Source organism: Rhinatrema bivittatum, chromosome 3 (genome assembly GCF_901001135.1).
Source record: "Rhinatrema bivittatum chromosome 3, aRhiBiv1.1, whole genome shotgun sequence".
In the NCBI taxonomy this organism is placed as follows: Eukaryota; Metazoa; Chordata; class Amphibia; order Gymnophiona; family Rhinatrematidae; genus Rhinatrema; species Rhinatrema bivittatum.
The window spans coordinates 585,226,640-585,247,757 of NC_042617.1; the positions used below are offsets into that span (position 1 = coordinate 585,226,640).

The 21,118-nt window shown below is 44.0% G+C and overlaps 1 protein-coding gene across 4 annotated transcripts in view; it reads right to left on the minus strand.

The window, feature by feature from the left end:
* Window positions 1–21,118, minus strand: part of SYNJ2 (synaptojanin 2) — a 257,365-nt gene that overhangs the window by 107,013 nt on the left and 129,234 nt on the right. For all 4 annotated transcript variants that reach the window (XM_029596673.1, XM_029596671.1, XM_029596672.1 and 1 more), the window contains one exon: window positions 5,976–6,148. In XM_029596673.1, coding sequence (XP_029452533.1) covers window positions 5,976–6,148 — 173 coding nt within the window. The remainder of the gene's footprint in view (window positions 1–5,975; window positions 6,149–21,118) is intronic.

Sequence of the window (21,118 nt, forward strand, 5' to 3'; positions counted from 1 at the left end):
GGTACTTGTAATCTGGATTGGTCATGGTTGGAAAGAGGATGCTGGACTTGATGGACTCGCAGTCTAACCTAGTATAGCAGGGACTGGGATCGTGCTTTAACTGCATCCCCAAACTGCTGAACAGCTGACACTGATGCCTACACTGCTGATCTGACTGCCACGGACTAGGGGAAGTGGAAGAAAGTCGGCCTGTTAAACATGGTGACGTTTGGTACGGCTTTTTACAAAGGGAATGTCTTGTATTCAGAAGATTCATCAGTGGCCACCCTAGTTCTATGGAGTCTGGAAAATGGACCTCTCCAAAGCCGTCAGACCCTGGACACACGTTTTGGTTTTTCTAAATTATTCCCACAGGGCTAAGTTTCAACTGAGAAGAACAAAGGTAGAATTTGGATGCCTACAGCAGGAAACCTTCCCAGCCACTCAACTCACAGCTTATTCAGCTCAGATAGGGAGGAGGGAGGAGAGAAAGCGTGCAAGAGCAGAAGAAACCAAGGGAAGGGATCTGCACTGCTGGCAGCAAATAACGTGCACCACCGGTTCTCTGTTTTGCAGGGGACAATGACCCAAAGGATGAAGAATAAGGAGACAGATCTAAAGAGTGAGGGGAATGGGAAGAGAGTCTGATGTAAGGAAGAGAGAACCATACGTCATAAGATAATGAACAAAGAGAGGTCAGACCAAGAGAGACTTAGGAGAGAAGAGGGAGAAAAAACTATGGGCTAGATTTATGTTTCAGGCAAAATAAGGGAGAATAAGTACAAAAATTAAGTGAAACATTGGGAAAATAATTCTACACTGCTTTCTGCTTAAGGTTTTGCAAACATGATTTTTTTTCCTATAAATTTCTTTTCCTTCACAAGATGCAGGAAATGAAATCCTTTGGGAAAAATGTGCAATTTGAGAACTACAAAAGCAAACTGCGTTAGTGCTCTTTTCCTGCCCCACCTTTGTTCTAAAAACTTAAATCTACTCCTCAAATAAGAGGGAGAAAATGGAAAGGAGAAGAAAAGGGAAAGAAGGCAGATGAGCAGACTGCAGAACAAGAGAGGGAGAAGGGAGCGTGGAGAGGCTGTTAAATAATGTTGTGTAAAACATAGAAAAAGAGGAGGGAGACTGCAGAACAAGAGAGGGAGAAGGGAGCATGGAGAGGCTGTTAAATAATGTTGTGTAAAACATAGAAAAAGAGGAGGGAGACTGCAGAACAAGAGAGGGAGAAGGGAGCATGGAGAGACTGTTAAATAATGTTGTGTAAAACATAGAAAAAGAGGAGGGAGACTGCAGAACAAGAGAGGGAGAAGGGAGCATGGAGAGGCTGTTAATAATGTTGTGTAAAACATAGAAAAAGAGGAGGGAGACTGCAGAACAAGAGAGGGAGAAGGGAGCGTGGAGAGGCTGTTAAATAATGTGGGGGAAAACAGAAAAAGAGGAGGGAGACTGCAGAACAAGAGAGGGAGAAGGGAGCGTGGAGAGGCTGTTAAATAATGTTGTGTAAAACATAGAAAAAGAAGAGGGAGACTGCAGAACAAGAGAGGGAGAAGGGAGCATGGAGAGACTGTTAAATAATGTTGTGTAAAACATGGAAAAAGAGATGGGAGACTGCAGAACAAGAGAGGGAGAAGGGAGCATGGAGAGGCTGTTAAATAATGTTGTGTAAAACATAGAAAAAGAGGAGGGAGACTGCAGAACAAGAGAGGGAGAAGGGAGCATGGAGAGGCTGTTAAATAATGTTGTGTAAAACATAGAAAAAGAGGAGGGAGACTGCAGAACAAGAGAGGGAGAAGGGAGCATGGAGAGGCTGTTAAATAATGTTGTGTAAAACATAGAAAAAGAGGAGGGAGACTGCAGAACAAGAGAGGGAGAAGGGAGCATGGAGAGGCTGTTAAATAATGTTGTGTAAAACATAGAAAAAGAGGTGGGAGACTGCAGAACAAGAGAGGGAGAAGGGGGCATGGAGAGGCTGTTAAATAATGTTGTGTAAAACATAGAAAAAGAGGAGGGAGACTGCAGAACAAGAGAGGGAGAAGGGGGCATGGAGAGGCTGTTAAATAATGTTGTGTAAAACATAGAAAAAGAGGAGGGAGACTGCAGAACAAAGTAGGGAGAAGGGAGCGTGGAGAGGCAGTTAAATAATGTTGTGTAAAACATAGAAAAAGAGGTGGGAGACTGCAGAACAAGAGAGGGAGAAGGGAGCATGGAGAGGCTGTTAAATAATGTTGTGTAAAACACAGAAAAAGAGGTGAGAGACTGCAGAACAAGAGAGGGAGAAGGGAGCATGGAGAGGCTGTTAAATAATGTTGTGTAAAACATAGAAAAAGAGGAGGGAGACTGCAGAACAAGAGAGGGAGAAGGGAGCATGGAGAGGCTGTTAAATAATGTTGTGTAAAACATAGAAAAAGAGGTGAGAGACTGCAGAACAAGAGAGGGAGAAGGGAGCATGGAGAGGCTGTTAAATAATGTTGTGTAAAACATAGAAAAAGAGGAGGGAGACTGCAGAACAAGAGAGGGAGAAGGGAGCAGTGGAGAGGCTGTTAAATAATGTTGTGTAAAACATAGAAAAAGAGGAGGGAGACTGCAGAACAAGAGAGGGAGAAGGGAGCATGGAGAGGCTGTTAAATAATGTTGTGTAAAACATAGAAAAAGAGGAGAGAGACTGCAGAACAAGAGAGGGAGAAGGGAGCGTGGAGAGGCTGTTAAATAATGTTGTGTAAAACATAGAAAAAGAGGAGGGAGACTGCAGAACAAGAGAGGGAGAAGGGAGCGTGGAGAGGCTGTTAAATAATGTTGTGTAAAACATAGAAAAAGAGGAGGGAGACTGCAGAACAAGAGAGGGAGAAGGGAGCATGGAGAGGCTGTTAAATAATGTTGTGTAAAACATAGAAAAAGAGGAGGGAGACTGCAGAACAAGAGAGGGAGAAGGGAGCAGTGGAGAGGCTGTTAAATAATGTTGTGTAAAACATAGAAAAAGAGGTGGGAGACTGCAGAACAAGAGAGGGAGAAGGGAGCGTGGAGAGGCTGTTAAATAATGTTGTGTAAAACATAGAAAAAGAGGAGGGAGACTGCAGAACAAGAGAGGGAGAAGGGAGCGTGGAGAGGCTGTTAAATAATGTTGTGTAAAACATAGAAAAAGAGGAGGGAGACTGCAGAACAAGAGAGGGAGAAGGGAGCAGTGGAGAGGCTGTTAAATAATGTTGTGTAAAACATAGAAAAAGAGGAGGGAGACTGCAGAACAAGAGAGGGAGAAGGGAGCGTGGAGAGGCTGTTAAATAATGTTGTGTAAAACATAGAAAAAGAGGAGGGAGACTGCAGAACAAGAGAGGGAGAAGGGAGCGTGGAGAGGCTGTTAAATAATGTTGTGTAAAACATAGAAAAAGAGGAGGGAGACTGCAGAACAAGAGAGGGAGAAGGGAGCGTGGAGAGGCTGTTAAATAATGTTGTGTAAAACATAGAAAAAGAGGAGGGAGACTGCAGAACAAGAGAGGGAGAAGGGAGCATGGAGAGGCTGTTAAATAATGTTGTGTAAAACATAGAAAAAGAGGAGGGAGACTGCAGAACAAGAGAGGGAGAAGGGGGCATGGAGAGGCTGTTAAATAATGTTGTGTAAAACATAGAAAAAGAGGAGGGAGACTGCAGAACAAGAGAGGGAGAAGGGGGCATGGAGAGGCTGTTAAATAATGTTGTGTAAAACATAGAAAAAGAGGTGAGAGACTGCAGAACAAGAGAGGGAGAAGGGAGCATGGAGAGGCTGTTAAATAATGTTGTGTAAAACATAGAAAAAGAGGAGAGAGACTGCAGAACAAGAGAGGGAGAAGGGAGCATGGAGAGGCTGTTAAATAATGTTGTGTAAAACATAGAAAAAGAGGTGGGAGACTGCAGAACAAGAGAGGGAGAAGGGAGCATGGAGAGGCTGTTAAATAATGTTGTGTAAAACATAGAAAAAGAGGTGGGAGACTGCAGAACAAGAGAGGGAGAAGGGGGCGTGGAGAGGCTGTTAAATAATGTTGTGTAAAACATAGAAAAAGAGGAGGGAGACTGCAGAACAAGAGAGGGAGAAGGGAGCGTGGAGAGACTGTTAAATAATGTTGTGTAAAACATAGAAAAAGAGGAGGGAGACTGCAGAACAAGAGAGGGAGAAGGGAGCATGGAGAGACTGTTAAATAATGTTGTGTAAAACATAGAAAAAGAGGAGAGAGACTGCAGAACAAGAGAGGGAGAAGGGAGCGTGGAGAGACTGTTAAATAATGTTGTGTAAAACATAGAAAAAGAGGTGAGAGACTGCAGAACAAGAGAGGGAGAAGGGAGCGTGGAGAGGCTGTTAAATAATGTTGTGTAAAACATAGAAAAAGAGGAGAGAGACTGCAGAACAAGAGAGGGAGAAGGGAGCATGGAGAGGCTGTTAAATAATGTTGTGTAAAACATAGAAAAAGAGGTGAGAGACTGCAGAACAAGAGAGGGAGAAGGGAGCATGCAGAGGCTGTTAAATAATGTTGTGTAAAACATAGAAAAAGAGGAGGGAGACTGCAGAACAAGAGAGGGAGAAGGGAGCATGGAGAGACTGTTAAATAATGTTGTGTAAAACAAGAAAAAGAGGTGGGAGACTGCAGAACAAGAGAGGGAGAAGGGAGCGTGGAGAGGCTGTTAAATAATGTTGTGTAAAACAAGAAAAAGAGGTGAGAGACTGCAGAACAAGAGAGGGAGAAGGGAGCATGGAGAGGCTGTTAAATAATGTTGTGTAAAACATAGAAAAAGAGGAGGGAGACTGCAGAACAAGAGAGGGAGAAGGGAGCGTGGAGAGACTGTTAAATAATGTTGTGTAAAACACAGAAAAAGAGGTGGGACAAAGCAGAAGCGGAATTGGAACCAGAAACAAAACAAGTTTGGAAAATTAATTTTATTTTCTGACATACAAGATACAGGGTAATGTTAACTATTTTGACACATGTAAACTTTCAGACTACAGGGCACTTTGTAACCTGAAATAAATTTTCGGAGGGAGGGAGAGACCCTTCCCCCTCCTCACTATTGACGACTCACAAATACTTCCTGAATACTTTCCTCCAGAAATTAGACACTGTAATTCTGTAACCAGAAAATGCTATTTCAATTAAAAAAAATCATTTAAACATGAAATAATATTCAGCTCACAGGAAGAGATGGCTTGTTGCAATCAGAGATTAAATGATAGCTCTGATCAGACATTGAATAGGGTCCTCTTACAGCTCCATGCCAAGGGTAAAGGCTGAATCAGTCCTGGTTTCACCCCACTGCATGTATGGAGATGTAGTTCTGCTTATCTTGGGAAACACAACAGGGAAATCAGAACTACATCTTCATGCATGCAATGGGATAAAACTACAACTGGCTCAGTTTGTCCCTCTGACCCATTTAGGTTGCATCCCGAGGAGGGTGGGACCGCCAAAGGCAGCCTACCCTAAGAACATCAGCTGTGGTGCTTACTGACATGTCATGCACATGGGAAATGCTTATAAACGTGAGATCAGCTGCAGCTACTTTAATATATAATATATATATGTATGTATTTGTCACTCAGGGCTTTTGTTGTGAGGGACGAATCAGAGCAAGTGCCTTAGGCCCTGGACCATCATGGTAGGTAGCCTGCCCTTTCTTCTCTATGTGGTCCAGGTCCAAATAAAATCTTATAAGAACATAAGAACATAAGAAAATGCCTATACTGGGTCAGACCAAGGGTCCATCAAGCCCAGCATCCTGTTTCCAACAGTGGCCAATCCAGGCCATAAGAACCTGGCAAGTACCCAAAAACTATGCACATGTTCTTTCATGGGGTAGTACACTCTTGCACATGTTCTTTCATGGGGTAGTACACTCTTGCACATGTTCTTTCATGGCTGCTACCCCCTTCCCCACAGAGGACAGCCTGCTGGAACTCATCCCCACCAAACAGAAAAAGAACAATGTTAATATATATATATATGTACCAAGGAGGTTAGACTCACCGTGGACTTAAATTCTCGCCCCTTGTGAACACCCCAAACTCATCCAAATGCAGGCTCAACTGTGGCCTTAGGAGGTTCTCCAGCTTCTCAATCTTCCCGCCCTTCACAAACTGATGGTAATCAAAATTAATCATGGGGACATCCTCCGCATGCAGAGAGGCCCAGAGCAGTTTCTAATAACGGAAGGAGAGGAAAAGGCTGTGATTAAACCTTGCTCAGAAAGTGCCACTGTTGGCAATCTTTGATGGCAGAATGGAAGATCAGGCAAGGAGCTTAGAGAGGTGCTGACTGCACTACTAAAGAGAAAGGAATGGTTCCAGAGGACTGGACCAAAAAAACACAAAGTGGAAGTCGGTCAGGCATAGCCACAGGTGTGAAAAAAAACAAAACAAGACAGTTGCCTTCGGAAAGTGAAATATTTATTACAATTAATCCAAACTAAAAGCAAGACTGCCCAACTCTAACCGAGTTTCGCCTTGTCAGCTGCATCAGGGGCTCGGTCATCTAGATAGTATAAAAGGATTTAAAATTCACATTTGTATAAAGATGGCAGCATCAACTGCGTGTAGTGGACAAAATGCTATCTCAAAAGTCACTTTGCACTTGTTCCTCACAAATATCATAAATTCTTTTTCTTTTTTGTCAACATACGCAAGAGTGTACTTCTTTCATGTGGTAGTACACTCTTACGTATGTTCTTTCATGGGGTAGTACGCTCTTACGTATGTTCTTTCATGCGGGAGTACACTCGCGTATGTTCTTTCATGCGGTAGTACACTCGCGTATGTTCTTTCATGGGGTAGTACACTCGCACGTATGTTCTTTCATGCGGTAGTACACTCGCGTATGTTCTTTCATGGGGTAGTACACTCTTACACATGTTCTTTCATACGGTAGTACACTCTTCCACATGTTCATACATGCGGTAGTACACTCTTGCGTATGTTCTTCCATGCGGTAGTACACTCTTGCGTATGTTCTTTCATGCGGTAGTACACTCTTGCGTATGTTCTTTCATGGGGTAGTACACTCTTGCGGAAGTACACTCTTGCGTATGTTCTTTCATGGGGTAGTACACTCTTGCACATGTTCTTTCATGCGACAGTACACTCTTGCGTATGTTCTTTCATGCGGTAGTACACTCATGCGCTAGTACACTCTTGCTATGTTCTTTCACGAGGTAGTACACTCTTGCGGTAGTACACTCTTGCACATGTTCTTTCATGCGGTAGTACACTCTTGCGTATGTTCTTTCATGGGGTGGTACACTCTTACGTATGTTCTTTCATGGGGTAGTGCACATGTTCTTTCATGCGGTAGTACACTCTTGCGTATGTTCTTTCATGGGGTAGTACACTCATGCGGTAGTACACTCTTGCGTATGTTCTTCCATGCGGTAGTACACTCATGCGGTAGTACACTCTTGCGTATGTTCTTCCATGCGGTAGTACACTGTTGCGTATGTTCTTTCATGGGGTAGTACACTCATGCGGTAGTACACTCTTGCTTATGTTCTTTCATGGGGTAGTACACTCATGCGGTAGTACACTCTTGCACATGTTCTTTCATGCGGTAGTACACTCTTGCGTATGCTCTTTCATGCGACAGTACACTCTTGCGTATGCTCTTTCATGCGATAGTACACTCTTGCCTATGTTCTTTCACGAGGTAGTACACTCTTGCGTATGTTCTTCCATGCGGTAGTACACTCTTGCGTATGTTCTTCCATGCGGTAGTACACTCTTGCACATGTTCTTTCATGCGGTAGTACACTCTTGCCTATGTTCACTCATGCGGTAGTACACTCTTGCACATGTTCTTTCATGCGGTAGTACACTCATGCGGTAGTACACTCATGCGGTAGTACACTCATGCGGTAGTACACTCATGCGGTAGTACACTCTTGCATATGTTCTTCCATGCGGTAGTACACTCTTGCGTATGTTCTTTCTTGCGGTAGTACACTCTTGCGTATGTTCTTCCATGCGGTAGTACACTCATGCGGTAGTACACTCATGCACATGTTCTTTCATGCGGTAGTACACTCAAACGGTAGTACACTCTTGCGCATGCTCTTTCATGCGGTAGTAGACTCTTGCGTATGTTGTTTCATGCGGTAGTACACTCATGCGTATGTTCTTTCATGCGAGAGTACACTCTTGCGTATGTTCTTTCATGCGACAGTACACTCTTGCGTATGTTCTTTCATGCGACAGTACACTCATGCGGTAGTACACTCTTGCGTATGTTCTTTCATGCGGTAGTACACTCTTGCACATGTTCTTTCATGCGGTAGTACACTCTTGCACGTTCTTTCATGCGATAGTACACTCTTGCACATGCTCTTTCATGCGGTAGTACACTCTTGCGTATGTTCTTTCATGCGGTAGTACACTCTTGCGTATGTTTTTTCATGCGACAGTACACTCATGCGGTAGTACACTCTTGCGTATGTTCTTTCATGCGACAGTACACTCTTGCGTATGCTCTTTCATGCGGTAGTACACTCTTGCGTATGTTCTTTCATGGGGTAGTACACTCTTGCGTATGTTCTTTCATGGGGTAGTACACTCTTGCGTATGTTCTTCCATGCGGTAGTACACTCTTGCGTATGTTCTTTCATGCGGTAGTACACTCTTGCGTATGTTCTTTCATGCGGTAGTACACTCATGCGGTAGTACACTCTTGCACATGTTCTTTCATGCGGTAGTACACTCATGCAGTAGTACACTCTTGCACATGTTCTTTCATGCAGTAGTACACTCATGCGCTAGTACACTCATGCGCTAGTACACTCTTGCCTATGTTCTTTCACGAGGTAGTACACTCTTGCGGTAGTACACTCTTGCACATGTTCTTTCATGCGGTAGTACACTCTTGCGTATGTTCTTTCATGGGGTAGTACACTCATGCGGTAGTACACTCTTGCACATGTTCTTTCATGGGGTAGTACACTCTTGCGTGTTCTTTCATGCGACAGTACACTCTTGCGTATGTTCTTTCATGCGACAGTACACTCATGCGGTAGTACACTCTTGCGTATGTTCTTTCATGCGGTAGTACACTCTTGCACATGTTCTTTCATGCGGTAGTACACTCACGTATGTTCTTTCATGCGGTAGTACACTCTTGCGTATGTTCTTCCATGCGGTAGTACACTCTTGCGTATGTTCTTTCATGGGGTAGTACACTCATGCGGTAGTACACTCTTGCGTATGTTCTTTCATGGGGTAGTACACTCATGCGGTAGTACACTCTTGCGTATGCTCTTTCATGCGACAGTACACTCTTGCGTATGCTCTTTCATGCGACAGTACGCTCTTGCGCATGCTCTTTCATGCGGTAGTACGCTCTTGCGTATGTTCTTTCATGCGGTAGTACGCTCATGCGGTAGTACACTCTTGCACATGTTCTTTCATGCAGTAGTACACTTGCACATGTTCTTTCATGCGACAGTACACTCTTGCACATGTTCTTTCATGTGACAGTACACTCTTGCACATGTTCTTTCATGCGGTAGTACACTCATGCGGTAGTACACTCTTGCACATGTTCTTTCATGCGGTAGTACACTTGCACATGTTCTTTCATGCGACAGTACACTCTTGCGTATGCTCTTTCATGCGGTAGTACACTCTTGCACATGTTCTTCCATGCGGTAGTACACTCATGCGTATGTTCTTCCATGCGGTAGTACACTCATGCGTATGTTCTTCCATGCGGTAGTACACTCATGCGTATGTTCTTTCATGCGGTAGTACACTCATGCGGTAGTACACTCATGCGGTAGTACACTCTTGCACATGTTCTTTCATGCGGTAGTACACTCATGCGGTAGTACACTCATGCGTATGTTCTTCCATGCGGTAGTACACTCTTGCGCATGTTCTTCCATGCGGTAGTACACTCTTGCGTATGTTCTTTCATGCGGTAGTACACTCATGCGGTAGTACACTCATGCACATGTTCTTTCATGCGGTAGTACACTCAAACGGTAGTACACTCTTGCACATGCTCTTTCATGCGGTAGTACACTCAAACGGTAGTACACTCTTGCACATGCTCTTTCATGCGGTAATACACTCATGCGGTAGTACACTCATGCACATGCTCTTTCATGCGGTAGTACACTCTTGCGTATGTTCTTTCATGCGGTAGTACACTCTTGCGTATGTTCTTTCATGGGGTAGTACACATGCGGTAGTACACTCTTGCGTATGTTCTTTCATGGGGTAGTACACATGCGGTAGTACACTCTTGCACATGTTCTTTCATGGGGTAGTACACTCTTGCGTGTTCTTTCATGCGACAGTACACTCTTGCGTGTTCTTTCATGCGACAGTACACTCTTGCGTATGTTCTTTCATGCGACAGTACACTCATGTGGTAGTACACTCTTCCGTATGTTCTTTCATGCGACAGTACACTCTTGCGTATGTTCTTTCATGCGACAGTACACTCATGCGGTAGTACACTCTTGCGTATGTTCTTTCATGCGGTAGTACACTCTTGCACATGTTCTTTCATGCGGTAGTACACTCATGCGGTAGTACACTCATGCGGTAGTACACTCATGCGGTAGTACACTCATGCACATGTTCTTTCATGCGGTAGTACACTTATGCGGTAGTACACTTATGCGGTAGTACACTCATGCCTATGTTCTTTCACGAGGTAGTACACTCTTGCACATGTTCTTTCATGCGGTAGTACACTCATGCGGTAGTACACTCTTGCCTATGTTCTTTCACGAGGTAGTACACTCTTGCGTATGTTCTTCCATGCGGTAGTACACTCTTGCGTATGTTCTTTCATGGGGTAGTACACTCATGCGGTAGTACACTCTTGCACATGTTCTTTCATGCGGTAGTACACTCTTGCCTATGTTCTTTCACGAGGTAGTACACTCTTGCACATGTTCTTTCATGCGGTAGTACACTCATGCGGTAGTACACTCTTGCCTATGTTCTTTCACGAGGTAGTACACACTTGCGTATGTTCTTCCATGCGGTAGTACACTCTTGCGTATATTCTTTCATGGGGTAGTACACTCATGCGGTAGTACACTCTTGCACATGTTCTTTCATGCGGTAGTACACTCATGCGGTAGTACACTCTTGCACATGTTCTTTCACGAGGTAGTACACTCTTGCACATGTTCTTTCATGCGGTAGTACACTCATGCGGTAGTACACTCTTGCCTATGTTCTTTCACGAGGTAGTACACTCTTGCGTATGTTCTTCCATGCGGTAGTACACTCTTGCGTATGTTCTTCCATGCGGTAGTACACTCTTGCGGTAGAACACTCTTGCACATGTTCTTTCATGCGGTAGTACACTCTTGCACATGCTCTTTCATGCGGTAGTACACTCATGCGGTAGTACAATCATGCGGTAGTACAATCATGCGGTACTACACATATCCACATGTTCTTTCATGCGGTAGTACACTTGCACATGTTCTTTCATGGGGTAGTACACTCTTGCGTATGCTCTTTCATGCGGTAGTACACTCTTGCGTATGCTCTTTCATGCGGTAGTACACTCTTGCACATGTTCTTTCATGGGGTAGTACACTCTTGCGTATGTTCTTTCATGCGACAGTACACTCATGCGGTAGTACACTCTTGCGTATGTTCTTTCATGCGACAGTACACTCTTGCGTATGTTCTTCCATGCGGTAGTACACTCTTGCACATGTTCTTTCATGCGGTAGTACACTCTTGCCTATGTTCTTTCACGAGGTAGTACACTCTTGCGTATGTTCTTCCATGCGGTAGTACACTCTTGCGTATGTTCTTTCATGGGGTAGGACTGAAGAAACAGCAAGGAAGGCTGTCTAACAAAGCCGTGAGGGCGACAAAACAGGATTAGCAGGTAACACGAATATATGAACAATGCCCAGAGTTGGGCATTGTTCATATATTCGTGTTACCACCCAATAAAGGAAAGCATTTGGACATCTGGCTGCTAATCCTGTTTTGTCGCCCTTTCATGGGGTAGTACACTCATGCGGTAGTACACTCTTGCACATGTTCTTTCATGCGGTAGTACACTCATGCGGTAGTACACTCATGCACATGTTCTTTCATGCGGTAGTACACTCAAACGGTAGTACACTCTTGAACATGCTCTTTCATGCGGTAGTACACTCATGCGTATGTTCTTTCATGCGGTAGTACACTCATGCGGTAGTACACTCATGCGTATGTTCTTTCATGCGGTAGTACACTCATGCGGTAGTACACTCATGCGGTAGTACACTCATGCGTATGTTCTTTCATGCGGTAGTACACTCATGCGGTAGTACACATATGCACATGCTCTTTCATGCGGTAGTACACTCTTGCGTATGTTCTTTCATGCGGTAGTACACTTGCACATGTTCTTTCATGGGGTAGTACACTCTTGCGTATGCTCTTTCATGCGGTAGTACACTCTTGCACATGTTCTTTCATGGGGTAGTACACTCTTGCGTGTTCTTTCATGCGACAGTACACTCTTGCGTATGTTCTTTCATGCGACAGTACACTCATGCGGTAGTACACTCTTGCGTATGTTCTTTCATGCGACAGTACACTCTTGCGTATGCTCTTTCATGCGACAGTACGCTCTTGCGCATGCTCTTTCATGCGGTAGTACGCTCTTGCGTATGTTCTTTCATGCGGTAGTACGCTCATGCGGTAGTACACTCTTGCACATGTTCTTTCATGCAGTAGTACACTTGCACATGTTCTTTCATGCAGTAGTACACTTGCACATGTTCTTTCATGCGACAGTACACTCTTGCACATGTTCTTTCATGTGACAGTACACTCTTGCACATGTTCTTTCATGCGGTAGTACACTCATGCGGTAGTACACTCTTGCACATGTTCTTTCATGCGGTAGTACACTCATGCGGTAGTACACTCTTGCACATGTTCTTTCATGCGGTAGTACACTTGCACATGTTCTTTCATGCGACAGTACACTCTTGCGTATGCTCTTTCATGCGGTAGTACACTCTTGCACATGTTCTTCCATGCGGTAGTACACTCATGCGTATGTTCTTTCATGCGGTAGTACACTCATGCGTATGTTCTTTCATGCGGTAGTACACTCATGCGTATGTTCTTTCATGCGGTAGTACACTCATGCGGTAGTACACTCTTGCACATGTTCTTTCATGCGGTAGTACACTCATGCGGTAGTACACTCATGCGGTAGTACACTCATGCGGTAGTACACTCTTGCACATGTTCTTTCATGCGGTAGTACACTCATGCGGTAGTACACTCTTGCGTATGTTCTTTCATGCGGTAGTACACTCTTGCGTATGTTCTTTCATGGGGTAGTACACATGCGGTAGTACACTTGCGTATGTTCTTTCATGGGGTAGTACACATGCGGTAGTACACTCTTGCACATGTTCTTTCATGGGGTAGTACACTCTTGCGTGTTCTTTCATGCGACAGTACACTCTTGCGTATGTTCTTTCATGCGACAGTACACTCTTGCGTATGTTCTTTCATGCGACAGTACACTCATGCGGTAGTACACTCTTGCGTATGTTCTTTCATGCGGTAGTACACTCTTGCACATGTTCTTTCATGCGGTAGTACACTCTTGCACATGTTCTTTCATGCGGTAGTACACTCTTGCGTATGTTCTTTCATGCGGTAGTACACTCTTGCACATGTTCTTTCTTGCGGTAGTACACTCTTGCGCATGTTCTTCCATGCGGTAGTACACTCTTGCGCATGTTCTTCCATGCGGTAGTACACTCTTGCGTATGTTCTTTCATGCGGTAGTACACTCATGCGGTAGTACACTCATGCACATGTTCTTTCATGCGGTAGTACACTCAAACGGTAGTACACTCTTGCACATGCTCTTTCATGCGGTAGTACACTCATGCGGTAGTACACTCTTGCGTATGTTCTTTCATGCGGTAGTACACTCATGCGGTAATACACTCATGCGGTAGTACACATGCGATAGTACACTCATGCACATGCTCTTTCATGCGGTAGTACACTCTTGCGTATGTTCTTTCATGCGGTAGTACAGTCTTGCGTATGTTCTTTCATGGGGTAGTACACATGCGGTAGTACACTCTTGCGTATGTTCTTTCATGGGGTAGTACACATGCGGTAGTACACTCTTGCACATGTTCTTTCATGGGGTAGTACACTCTTGCGTGTTCTTTCATGCGACAGTACACTCTTGCGTGTTCTTTCATGCGACAGTACACTCTTGCGTATGTTCTTTCATGCGACAGTACACTCTTGCGTATGTTCTTTCATGCGACAGTACACTCATGCGGTAGTACACTCTTGCGTATGTTCTTTCATGCGGTAGTACACTCTTGCACATGTTCTTTCATGCGGTAGTACACTCATGCGGTAGTACACTCTTGCACATGCTCTTTCATGCGGTAGTACACTCATGCGGTAGTACACTCATGCGTATGTTCTTTCATGCGGTAGTACACTCATGCGGTAGTACACTCATGCGGTAGTACAATCATGCGGTAGTACACATATCCACATGTTCTTTCATGCGGTAGTACACTTGCACATGTTCTTTCATGGGGTAGTACACTCTTGCACATGTTCTTTCATTCGACAGTACACTCTTGCGTATGTTCTTTCATGCGACAGTACACTCTTGCGTATGTTCTTTCATGCGACAGTACACTCATGCGGTAGTACACTCTTGCGTATGTTCTTTCATGCGGTAGTACACTCTTGTACATGTTCTTTCATGCGGTAGTACACTCATGCGGTAGTACACTCATGCGGTAGTACACTCATGCGGTAGTACACTCTTGCCTATGTTCTTTCACGAGGTAGTACACTCTTGCACATGTTCTTTCATGCGGTAGTACACTCTTGCGTATGTTCTTTCATGCGGTAGTACACTCTTGCGTACGTTCTTTCATGCGACATTACACTCTTGCGTATGTTCTTTCATGCGACAGTACACTCTTGCACATGTTCTTTCATGCGGTAGTACACTCATGCGGTAGTACACTCTTGCCTATGTTCTTTCACGAGGTAGTACACTCTTGCGTATGTTCTTCCATGCGGTAGTATACTCTTGCGTATGTTCTTTCATGGGGTAGTACACTCATGCGGTAGTACACTCTTGCACATGTTCTTTCATGCGGTAGTACCCTCATGCGGTAGTACACTCATGCACATGTTCTTTCATGTGGTAGTACACTCAAACGGTAGTACACTCTTGCACATGCTCTTTCATGCGGTAGTACACTCATGCGTATGTTCTTTCATGCGGTAGTACACTCATGCGGTAGTACACTCATGCGTATGTTCTTTCATGCGGTAGTACACATATGCACATGCTCTTTCATGCGGTAGTACACTCTTGCGTATGTTCTTTCATGCGGTAGTACACTTGCACATGTTCTTTCATGGGGTAGTACACTCTTGCGTATGCTCTTTCATGCGGTAGTACACTCTTGCACATGTTCTTTCATGGGGTAGTACACTCTTGCGTGTTCTTTCATGCGACAGTACACTCTTGCGTATGTTCTTTCATGCGACAGTACACTCTTGCGTATGTTCTTTCATGCGACAGTACACTCTTGCGTATGTTCTTTCATGCGACAGTACACTCATGCGGTAGTACACTCTTGCACATGTTCTTTCATGCGGTAGTACACTCTTGCACATGTTCTTTCATGCGGTAGTACACTCTTGCACGTTCTTTCATGCGATAGTACACTCTTGCACATGCTCTTTCATGCGGTAGTACACTCTTGCGTATGTTCTTTCATGCGGTAGTACACTCTTGCGGTAGTACACTCTTGCACATGTTCTTTCATGCGGTAGTACACTCTTGCGGTAGTACACTCATGCGGTAGTACACTCTTGCCTATGTTCTTTCACGAGTTAGTACACTCTTGCACATGTTCTTTCATGCGGTAGTACACTCTTGCGTATGTTCTTTCATGCGACAGTACACTCTTGCGTATGTTCTTTCATGCGACAGTACACTCATGCGGTAGTACACTCTTGCGTATGTTCTTTCATGCGACAGTACACTCTTGCGTATGCTCTTTCATGCGGTAGTACACTCTTGCGTATGTTCTTTCATGCGGTAGTACACTCATACGGTAGTACACTCTTGCACATGTTCTTTCATGCGGTAGTACACATGCGGTAGTACACATGCGGTAGTACACATGCGGTAGTACACTCATGCACATGCTCTTTCATGCGGTAGTACACTCATGCACATGCTCTTTCATGCGGTAGTACACTCATGCGTATGTTCTTTCATGCGGTAGTACACTTGCACATGTTCTTTCATGGGGTAGTACACTTGCGTATGTTCTTTCATGGGGTAGTACACTCATGCGTGTTCTTTCATGCGACAGTACACTTGCGTATGTTCTTTCATGCGACAGTACACTCTTGCGGTAGTACACTCTTGCGTATGTTCTTTTATGCGGTAGTACACTCTTGCACATGTTCTTTCATTTATTTATTTATTTATTTTTTAGATTTTTATATACCGGTGTTCCTATATGAAATAAAGATCACATCGGTTTACATTGAAACAGAACATGAAAATTGCCAAAAGGCATTACATAGAACAAGGTTATGAAACTTGGAACAGTGTACATAAGTTCAAAATTTAACAATAACATTGTAACATTGATGACCAAAAGATAAAGGAGAAAAAAAAAAAAAAAAAAAAAGACTTAAACAATTAAGTTGACAGGTCTTATTGAGCATAAAAATTATAACGTATAAGTGAGAAAGTCTCAAGTGTCCTGCAGCAAGAGATTAGATACCGAAGTAGGTAGTGGTATGGAAAATGGGGGTTTGTGAAGAAGATATGTTCTTGCTGGTTGGAGGGGAAAAAATGATGATCATGGTCCTGGAAAAGCTTGGCTAAAGAGCCAGGTTTTAAGTTTTTTTTTGAATGAAGAGTGGCAGAACTCAAGCCGAATGTCTGGTGGGAGCGCATTCCATTGAATGGGGCCTGCTGTAGATATGGCACGTTTATGATGCGAGGATTTTGTTGAAGGTACATAGAGTGTGCCTTTATATGCTCCTCTGATGGGTCTAGAGGAGGAGTACACTCACGTATGTTCTTTCATGCGGTAGTACACTCGTGTACCACAGAGGTAGGGGGTACACAAGTTAATGGGATTTTTAAAAAGACATAAGGACAGATAAAGAGAATCCTCCGCAGCAGGAATGTGACGGTAAAACTGGATGTCTAAGAGTGTCTGCAATACTGCATTAGGAAGAGAAAATAGGACAAGACAGGCCTCTACAGTCTTTATCCATCATCATATTCCATGTTTCTATGTAAGTCGACAAATTTGCATAAGAAACTTCAGCAAGTAAAACAATGACGCAGATGAGAATAAACTATAAGGGTCATAAAACATAAGAAGTGCCAAGTTGGGTAAGAGCAAAGTTCCATTGAGCCCAGCACCCTTCTCCAATAGTGGCCAAACCCAAAAAGCAGATCCAATTTCTTGCTTCTCCCTCCCTATGACAAGTGGTGGGTCTCCCTGAGGCACCTGGTTAATAACTAACTATTTATGGATTTTTCTTTCAGGAACCTGTGCAAATCCCTTTAAACTCTGCTATGCTAGTTGCCTTGACTACATCCTCTAGCAACAAATTCCACGGTTTGATTGTGTGTTAAGTGAAAAGGTTGCTTACCACAAATTGTGTTCTCTGTAGACAGCAAGATGAATTAGCCATTACATATGGGTGATGTCATCTGATGGCATCGAATGGATCCTTCTCTCTAAGTTGATATAGTAATTGTCTAGTGAGCCCCCTCAGTCGATATTAGAGTTAAGTCTAGCTAAGTAGTCGACTCTCCAAGGAAGCAAGCAGGTATTTCGCATGGCTAATTCATCCTACAGTCTGTAAGCAAACTTGCTTTCTCTGTCAACAAGCAAGGCTGAATTAGTCATGACTCATGAGGAGATCTAAGTTGAGGATCTCAGCGGAATGATTACTGAATAAGCAACCTGGACCCACAGTGGAGAATGGAGTACTGGGGGAATAGGCTACCTAAATGCTTGTCCAAATCTACTTTATCATTTCTTGATAAATAGTCTAGACAGTAATGGGACATGAAGATGTGCACTGATGACCAAGGTGCAGCTTTGCAGATGACTTCAATAGGTACTGATATACATTAGCCATGGCACTCACTTGATATGCCTTGATGGAATCTGTAATCTAGCACCTGGTAAGGCATAACAATTTGCAATACAGTCTGCTAGCCAATTGAACAATGTTCTTTTGGCTATTGCTATACCCAGATGGTTAGGATTAAGAGATAAATAGCTGTGAGGACTGATGATGTGGCTGAGTTATTTTCCTGTAGCAATCAAAAATTCTTTTACAGTCTAAGGAATGAAGGGCCTTTTCACCTTAATTTGCATGTGGTCTTGGAAAGAATGTAGGTAAGATGATGGCTTGATTAATATGAAAAGCCAATATTACCTTCGGTAGAAACTTTGGGTAAGTGCGGAGCACTACTCTATTGTGGAAGAATTGTATATAAGGAGAGTAATGAACTGAAGCCTGGAACTCACTTACTCTTCTGGCTGACATGACTGCAACTAGGAATAATACTTTCCATATAAAAAATCTGAGGGAAGCTGACTTCAGTGGTTCAAACAGTGGCTTCATTAGCTTTGCTGGAACCAGATTCAGGCCCCATAGAACAAGAGACTTGACAACTGGCAGTTTAGTATGCCATAAGCCTTTCATGAACTTGGATACCAATGGATGAACGGATATTGGGCTATGTTCAATTTGAGAGTGATAGGCTGCTATGGCACTGAGGTGTACTTTAACGAGGTACTGAGACCTGAGGAAAACAGAGAATAAGTACTTAAGTTGGTTTTTTAGTTCGCATGAGAATGGGTCCAAGGAACTCTGTTGACATCAAGATGGTTTGCTGGCAAACATTACCATCTCTCACTTCTTTGGATAAGGAGAAGCGGGTGATCAGCGAGTGTTCAACATCCATGCTGTCAAGGGAGGGAAGATCTGAATTAGTAAGAATGGATCCGCCTTGAGATATATTGGAGGAATGATGGGCAGCTGTACCAGGTATGCAAACATTACTTGTTTGGGCCATATTGGAGCAATAAGAATCAGAAGGGACCTGTTCTTGAGTACTTTTTGCACTATCCTGGTGATCAATGGAATTGGTGGGAAAGCGTACATAAGATCTGCATTCCAGTTGAATAGAAGAGAGTCTTGAATGCATCTGAGTTCACTTAAGAATAGAAAAAAAAAAGCTTTCCACTCTTCTGTTTTCCTCTAATGCAAAGAAGTTGATTGCTGGAAGTCATCATAGACTGAATAGTCTATCAGTAGTTGATTGTTGAAGAAAAGAGATCTGCTAACATGTTGGAAATCCTTGGAAGGTATTTTCATTTGCAGGATAGCTTGATGTTTATAAGCCCAGTCCCATATCTTTATTGCCTCTTGGCACAGGGTCCTTGCCTACATGCCACCTAGTTTGTTCACAAAGACCATGGCTACCTGGTTGTCAGTTTAAATGAGAATACTCTTCTCATGGAGGAGATGTGTGAAAGTTGACAGAGCGTGTCCGATTGCCCACAGTTCTAGGAAGTTAATCTGAAATAGTCTATTAACATCCAAGTCTCCTGAGTTTGAAAGGGGCCTGTGTGGGCTCCCCATTCTTTTGTAGAGTCTGTCATCAATGCTATTTGATGCAGAAGCAAATGAAGTGGTGCCCCTTCTTGAAGGATGAAGGGTTGTAGCCACCAGTTTCATTTCCTGAGATATCCACCAAGATCATCAAGGGTTTAGTTATTTTCTCCCAATGGGAGCAGAGGCCCATTCATGGTTGGTACCATACCCTAGGGAGCACCAGTGTTCCCCCCCCACCCCCGATGTAGCCATAGAGCCACCGGTACTGATTCCCCTCCCGATAGAGCCCATGTAATTAGTGGCACAGCCACAGGTGGGCCTGGGTGGGTCATGGCCTGTGCTGCTCAGTAGCCAAAGAGGAAGCCCTATAGCAGGGCCACAGTGGACCCCCAAATAGCAGCCCAAAAAGAAAAGGAGGCTGCAGTGCAACATAGCTGCTGCAGACTCCTTCCTGTGGTGGCCCAAGAAGAAAAGGAGACCATGATGCAGACCCCATCCTGTGGTGGCCCAAGAAGGAGGCCATGCAAAGCACAGTTGCTTACTGGTAAACAGGTGTTCTCCGAGAACAGCAGGATGTTAGACCTTACACATGGGTGAATCCCTAGTTACAAGCTGCCCCTCAATATAAAAGGGGACCAAACACCCAAAAAAGGTGCCAATAGGCACAACAACAATGGTGTTGATGGTAACATAGTGGGAGACAGCCTGAACCCAAACAACAAGCCCTAGGTGGGAGAGATATGGGCTTTACACCTCAGATTCTGAAGGACAGATTGGCCAAACCTACTATCTTATTGGCCATCCCCATCCAAACAGTGAGATGTGAATGTGTGGAGAAAACTCCACATTGCAGCCTTGCAGATCTCCTCCTTGGGAACTGCTCATGAATGGGCCACTGCCATGCTCAAACAGAATGAGTCTTGGCATGACCCCCAACATGCAGTCCCACCTGGGCATAATGGAAGAAGATGCAATCTGCTAGTCAATTTGATAGTGTGTTTGGCAATGGCAATGCCTAACCTATTTCTATCAAAAGAAACAAAAAGTGGGATGGACTATCTATGGGCTTCTGTCCGCTACAGACAGAAGGCTAAGGCTCCCTTGCAGTCCAAACTTTGCAGGGCTTGTTCACTTTGGTGCAAATGAAGCCTGATAAAGAATGTTGGCAAGACGATGGACTGCTTAAGATGGAAGTCTGTCACCACTTTATGCAGGAACTTAGCGTGCGAACGCAAGACCACCCTATCATGGAAAAACTTAGTATAGGATGGATAAGTCACTATGGCCTGTACCTCGCTAACACTGTGCACTGGGGTGTCCACCACCAAAAATATGACCTTCCAGTTTAGGTATTTCAGGACACAGGATCACAGTGGCTCAAAAGGAGCTTTCATCAGCTGAACTAACACTACGTTGAGGTCCCAAGACACAGCGGGAGGCCTTAGGGGAGGCTTCAACTGAAGCAGG